Below are 6,421 nucleotides of genomic sequence, written 5' to 3'. Positions count from 1 at the left end.
ATATATATATATATATATATATATATATATATATATACATATATATATTATATATATATATATATATATATATATATATATATTCAGACAGCCTGAAAATTATGTATTCAGAAGTCCATAAAGTTTTAAATATTGATCATGATGATGAAATGATACGCAAATGAAGAGTTAAGACACCCTTGACTGTGAGTACACTTAAAAATGGGGAATGAGCTGGGTTGATAGCAGAGACTTTCCAGACTTGTGCTCTAGGTACAGTGTTCACCTCCCATTTGGAGGTGAGCATTCTTTCTTTGGTAGAGGTTTGTCTAAGTATATTTCATAGCTAACAAAGTAGGAATGGATTTATTACATGTTTTTCTAGAAGTGTTTTTCCCCAGTTCAATCATTGGTTGAATGATAGTGGAGGAAAACTGTCAGGGTGAAATAATCACCAGTTGGTAACCAAGCATATAGTATACGTAATCATAAGTGTAGATTGGCAGTAAAAGGCTTTTAGGAAATGTGTGTGTCCCTGAAACACAAAAAAATTTTCAAAATTCTCCACAATAGAACTATGTAGTACATTATATTTTAGTTGATTTCGTGATTGTTTCTTGTTTCCTGCAGATTGGGATGAGATGGAGGATAGAAAAAGAAGTTCGGGATGGAAAGGGACAATTTTCATGTGGAGAGAAACACTGCCAGGAAGTTTCAGGTCTGCGCACATGGGAGATGAACTTCGGCTATGTTGAGCAAGGGTTTAAGAAAAATGCCCTTGTAAAATTACGTGAGTAGGAAATTATATTACAGGCAGTCCCCGGGTTGCGACGGGGGTTCCATTCTTGAGACACGTCGTACGCTGAAAATTGTCGTAAGCCAGAACATTGTCAAAAATCCTAAGAAAACCTTACTTTTAATGCTTTAGGTGCATTCAGAACTATGTAAACTGCATTCTTATTGCATTTTTCATCAGAAAAACCTTTAAATATTGATTATTTTGCATTTTTGGTGTCATATTTCATCTGCCAGATCAGCATTTGTGGGCGTCGTAACTCTGGAACATGCGTTGTAACTCTGGAACATGCGTCGTTACCCTGGAAATAATTTCTGATGAATATAATTGAAAAGCGTTGTAACCTCAGAACGTCGTAAGCCGAGACCGTCGTAACCCGGGGACTGCCTGCAGTTTGTTATAATCAGAATACTAGAATTTAGTAGAATACTGTACGTATTTGTGAAAATCTAAATAAATAGATATTTCTATTTTCTGTCAAAGTGCGTGAAGGTGATTACCCAATTATTGTATTTGACTGAAGATGAAAAAAATTCTTGAGCCATTCTTTTTTAATAGTTGCTCTCTGCCATTAAGGGAGCCCTTTGTTCTGATATTTTATAATTAATTCCCAGCGTAGTTTACTTTACAAATGGTTTTTAGCTAAGTACAAATTAACTTTTTATCATCAGTAGCATCATGTGAAGGTCAGTATAACTGTTTCATTTAAAAAATAGGAATAGGAGTTTAGGCAAGGATTTAAGTCAGGATTGACATAGGATAGACCATGATAGGCTACAAAAACCACAAGGAGCTGTGCATTGCATAAAGCAGAGCATTCTGCATTAGTCCAGGTAAGTCATGTCTGAGACTGCTAAATTAACTAGGACTGAAGTCAGGCTTTTCAATCAAGTTAGCATCCACAAGGAATTGCATATATAGTTTTGTTTGCCAGGATAGCCTACATATCAAAACGGAGATTAGTTTCAGAATGCAGATGGAAGGATTTGATCCCCAGACAAAACACAAAAACTTGGCTACCAAAAGAGTAGTAGTTTACAAGGGATGTATTTTTTCATGTGGTACTGAATGACCTCTATCCTTCTGTCTAATGTAATGAAGTGTATTGATTAAGCTTACCTAGATACATAACCCAGCTCCTCACTTAACAAAATCCCATTAATTCATAGGATTAACGTTTTGAATTTTCCCAATGAAAATGAAAAATTAGTAGCAAACAACAGTGCTCTTCAAACAAGGAAGTACATGTGATATTTCTGGAGAATCACAGTTTTTGGTTCCATGCTTTGTGTTTCAGTCTGTCAGTGGCTCCTCAGTTCTTGGCACTCTTGGCAGCGTGGTACTTGGGAGTATTAATCTGGCATGACTTAAAAAGATACTTAGACAGTTGGTTAGTTTAGCCAAGGAATTTACCTTGTTTATAGGGCCTGCATCAATGGGTGTCCAGGTAGATTACATATATGTGGATGGAGATTGACACTAGCAGTACAGTACTGGTGCTCCTTCAGTGAAGAGGATTTTGAGTGCTTGAGGCATGAAAAAGTTTCAATTGCAGCAAGTCCCTTAGCCAAGTTGTAGTAGTCTTTCTTGGGTCAAGTTTTCTTGCTAGAGCTGGTTCAGCACAGGATGTGTTGGTCAGCTGTGGTTCTCTCTAAAGTATGCTGTGTTGCTCCTTTGGTTTATTGGTGGTAGAACTTAGCTCATCTCATAAAAGGTGTCCTCTTAGTTTCTCAAGTTCCTGAAGTTGTCCTTTTTACAAATCTTTAGCACATGGTGCGGGAGCTCACCTTTTTGGATAGCAAATGACAGGTACATGGTCAGAAGCAGACAGGAAGTAACAAAATTTCATGGAACTGATGGTGTAGTTCCTGGCCATTTAGTCTTGCCAAATCTGTATAAGGTAAGGTGGCCAGAGTTACAGTATACAACACAACAGCGGCTTATCGTAGGACTGGAGAGGAGAAAAATTTTATGTACTTTGTCAACTAACTATAAAATTCTTCCTGTGGGCAGAGGCCAACAGAGCTGAGATCATCCCAAGGCTCATGACAGAAAGGCAAAGTATCTCCTGTCTCAGAAGAGGGGAGCAGATTCTGCCTTTGGAATGGTTTTAATCTTTAAGTTTGCAAGGCTTTTTGGGAGTTATGTCATTGCAGTGCAAGCTCTGTATTATGTACTGAGGTCAACTGGATTCAGCAACCTGGAAACTAGTTTTGCAAATTTTGGTTAATGGTGCCGATAGCTGGTTAATGGCACCTCTGTTAGGTATGTTATGGTGCCATAACTCTTATTATTGGCACCTTACGGCGCCAATAACCGAAACTTGCCTATTATGGCGCCATTAATCACAGTTTTTATGGAGTTAGACAAGTGCCATAAAACCAGTTCGCCATTAAACGAGTCTGCCAATAACCAGGGACTGCCTGTGCACAGGGTTTGCAGCTCTTAACCCTTTTGCCAATTAAGTCTACGGTTTTGACAGCCCAACTCCTTGCCACAAAAATGGAGATTCATTGTCGTAAATTATGGGCTTATAATAAAAGTTTTTAAACAAAGTAGAGCTAATATTTTAATACAAACCCATAACTAATACAGTGGTACCTCATGTGTCGAATGTTTCTTATGTCGAACACTAAGTTTTCCTAACAAAATTTTATAGAAAATTTTTGTAACGTTTATCAAACAAATGCTCATACTTTGAAATAACATGTTTTTTTTTAAATATATAGTTTAATGATAACCATACTTAACAAAACAAATAAAAGAGTAAACCATTTCAATATTCAATATAAAATGTAGCATAAAAGATGTACAAAAACGTACGTCAACACAGTGACGTCACACACAGCTGACTTGAGACTGAATGAGGGAGTGTTGAGGAGAAAAGAAGAGTCAATATATTACTGTATGTATGTCTTAAGGTGCTGGTTAGATGTGAAAATAAGACATATATATTAAAATAAATGGGGTTGATAACCTTAGCTCTTGCCAGTTAGAAACAGATGCAGGACAGTGAATTCCTCAAGGCGCTGAGGTGAGACACGAGGTGAAAAATCTGTCATTCGCGGGATGACAAGATTGTGAACACATTCCAGAGATATGAGGTAAATCACAATGGAGGTTACTTCAGGTTACTTCTGGTCACCGAGTGCATGCGATGAACGTGTACAAGGGAAAATGGAAAATGCAGAATAGACTAGCATGCATACGTTGGTGTGTTCAGTAGCATGCGTGCCTCCATATGTCTGTTGGTGGGTGTACATACGTACGACGGTTGGAGCAAGTGAGTGAGATATAATCTCTAGTATGAGGATTAAGGGGCATTACCTAATATTGATTGTGTGTGAGAAACATGCCACAGAGGAAGGCATTTGGAGATCCGTCAGAAAAGATAGCGTGAAAACTTTGAAAAAGTTAATACCTTTTATGTAGTGACATTGAGTTCAGGCTAAAGAAAGGGAAGTGCGATGCAACACTGATTTATTGATGAACTTTAACATTTCATTGTTTGATAATTATATTCTCATTTTCAGTTGGATTCGAAGTCACCATTTAGAAAAATGAGTTCTCTAGACTTGCATTGACTTTTATGAATAGTCGGACAGAAAGAGATAAGAGGGGAAACTTACCTAAATATGATTTTGGGAAGAGTATGGTAGTTTAACAATTTTTTAGATGTTCTTGAACTTATTTTATTCTATTTTCATGTTAGCTATTTTGGGAAATAAAAATTATATTTTTGTAATAGTGGGAGTTTGAATTCGCCTAGTAAACAGTTTAACAATTGATTTTCCAGCTAGCTTCAGAGATGACACACAAAGGGGCAATGGAAGGTAGGTTACGTTTCCTAGTTAGTTCTCTCCAATTATTAAAGCGAGCGTCTTTTTGACCTTCGTAATAGATGGTGGCAGCATTAAAAGGCATTCAACCCTATAGATTATGTTTCCGGAGAGACCAGGATAAGATAGATTAGGCATATGCTAGGAAAAGTGGTTATAATTATGTATATTTGGCAACTGACTCTCTGTTACAGACAAAAGGGGATTTTAAGTTTTAGTCAGTGGAATTCGGGTGTCAGCGAGGGTCAGCAGTGCGGTTAGCTAGTGCTTAAGGGTAAGACGTTTTTCTTGGGGGAGAGGGACAAATGATAACAGGAATTAATTATGCAGAGTTGCAAGTGTAACTGAATATTACGTGCTAAGGCGAGTGCAAATAATTTTGTGTTCACATGCCGAAACCTATGAGGATGTAAGTGTTGAAGTTTACCTTTGCTCTACTGGGCATTTCGTTTTTGTTGATGTTAGCAATTTGCTCACAAGTGTATATCATTATGATGTCCCTGCAGGATTCAATGGACATTAGGGGTTTGTTGTAATTGCAATGCATTAGAAAAAGTTGTACAATGTGTTTCATTTTTGTATGTAAGCGTGTGAAAGAGGCTACCGTGAGAACGGGCTTGAGCTAGACTAACTAATTTTCTCAGAAGGGAGAACAGCGGTATGCTTCTCTCACTCGCTCTTCTCATTTTCTGTAGACCAGCTCGTGGCCTTGTACAGTTGCGATCAGCTGATTGACCTTGAATCTGTGAGGTAGTAACTCTAAGCAGTAGCGGGTTATTGGGAATTGATGCATGCTATTTTCTTTTATTGGTGAATGATACATTATTACTTTTGTGTTGGTGGTTTGTTTGGGGATAAATATATCAATGTTATTGAGGTTGGAGGTCGGGGGCGAATCCTGAATCATAAGAGTTTCCATAAAGAAGGCAAAATGGCCGAAGCAGGTAACAGTCAAACTTTGGTGCATAAGATAACTAACATAAATGCAGGAGTTAACCCTTTTCAAGGCATTGTTGATGGTGTTCTGGCCCAACCAGTGCAAATTTTTATTGAGGGAGTGAATAACTACTTAAACGCCAAGGGAATTAAAACTGGTGCAAGAGGCGTTCACAGAGGCAAAAACCTTATTAGGTTTCAGTAAAGGGGATTTATCATTTAGATGCCGTAGTTTTCAGTACACAAAATGTCGGTCATGGACCGGTTACAAGCATTTCTGAGGGTGGCATATGGAACAAAGGAACAAGGAGATATGGTGAGGGATTTAAGAGAATTGTGCTAGATTAGAAAAGGGACAACAAACCTTATTTAGCATAGCTCAAAACTTTTTGACTCGATGGGAGAACAGATACAGAAATTGACAAAGTCCACTTGGGTATATGGGAAAAATATCTCACTTGACAATTTACATAATTTAATTCATTTCTCGCGTCTTCTACACAACGTCACAGACGCCATTGTAAATAGTTTTGACAAAAAGATTGAACCTACATCAGATGAGGAACTGATTTATTCCCAGATTCAGAAACATATGTCCAAATGTCCCACGGTGGATAGTACATTTTTTAATGGGACTGGTCCAAGAAATATGATGCAGAGAGACTCAGATTTTCCTTCTCTCCATTTGTGTGCAAAAGTAGAATACATAAGAGAAGATCGATCGATCAAGGGCAACAGCAGTTGCATAGCTACAATTGTAATAAACCAGGGCACACAAAGAAAGTATGTAGTCAAATACAGTGGAACCTTGACATACAAAAGTCCCAACTTAAGAAAAATCCAAGTTATGAAAGCAAAGATGAAGATTTTT

The 6,421-nt window shown here is 37.6% G+C and overlaps 1 protein-coding gene across 1 annotated transcript in view; it reads left to right on the top strand.

Moving 5' to 3' along the window:
• The window catches only part of LOC135219342 (protein FRA10AC1 homolog), a gene marked incomplete in the record, with an annotated part of 130,298 nt that overhangs the window by 85,637 nt on the left and 38,240 nt on the right, over positions 1-6,421 (top strand). Inside the window, 1 exon segment of the mRNA XM_064256018.1 lies at positions 610-769. Within this exon segment, the coding sequence (XP_064112088.1) occupies positions 610-769 (160 nt within the window).

Source organism: Macrobrachium nipponense, chromosome 1 (assembly GCF_015104395.2).
Source record: "Macrobrachium nipponense isolate FS-2020 chromosome 1, ASM1510439v2, whole genome shotgun sequence".
Lineage (NCBI taxonomy): Eukaryota > Metazoa > Arthropoda > Malacostraca > Decapoda > Palaemonidae > Macrobrachium > Macrobrachium nipponense.
This window is presented reverse-complemented; position numbering and strand designations above follow the sequence as displayed.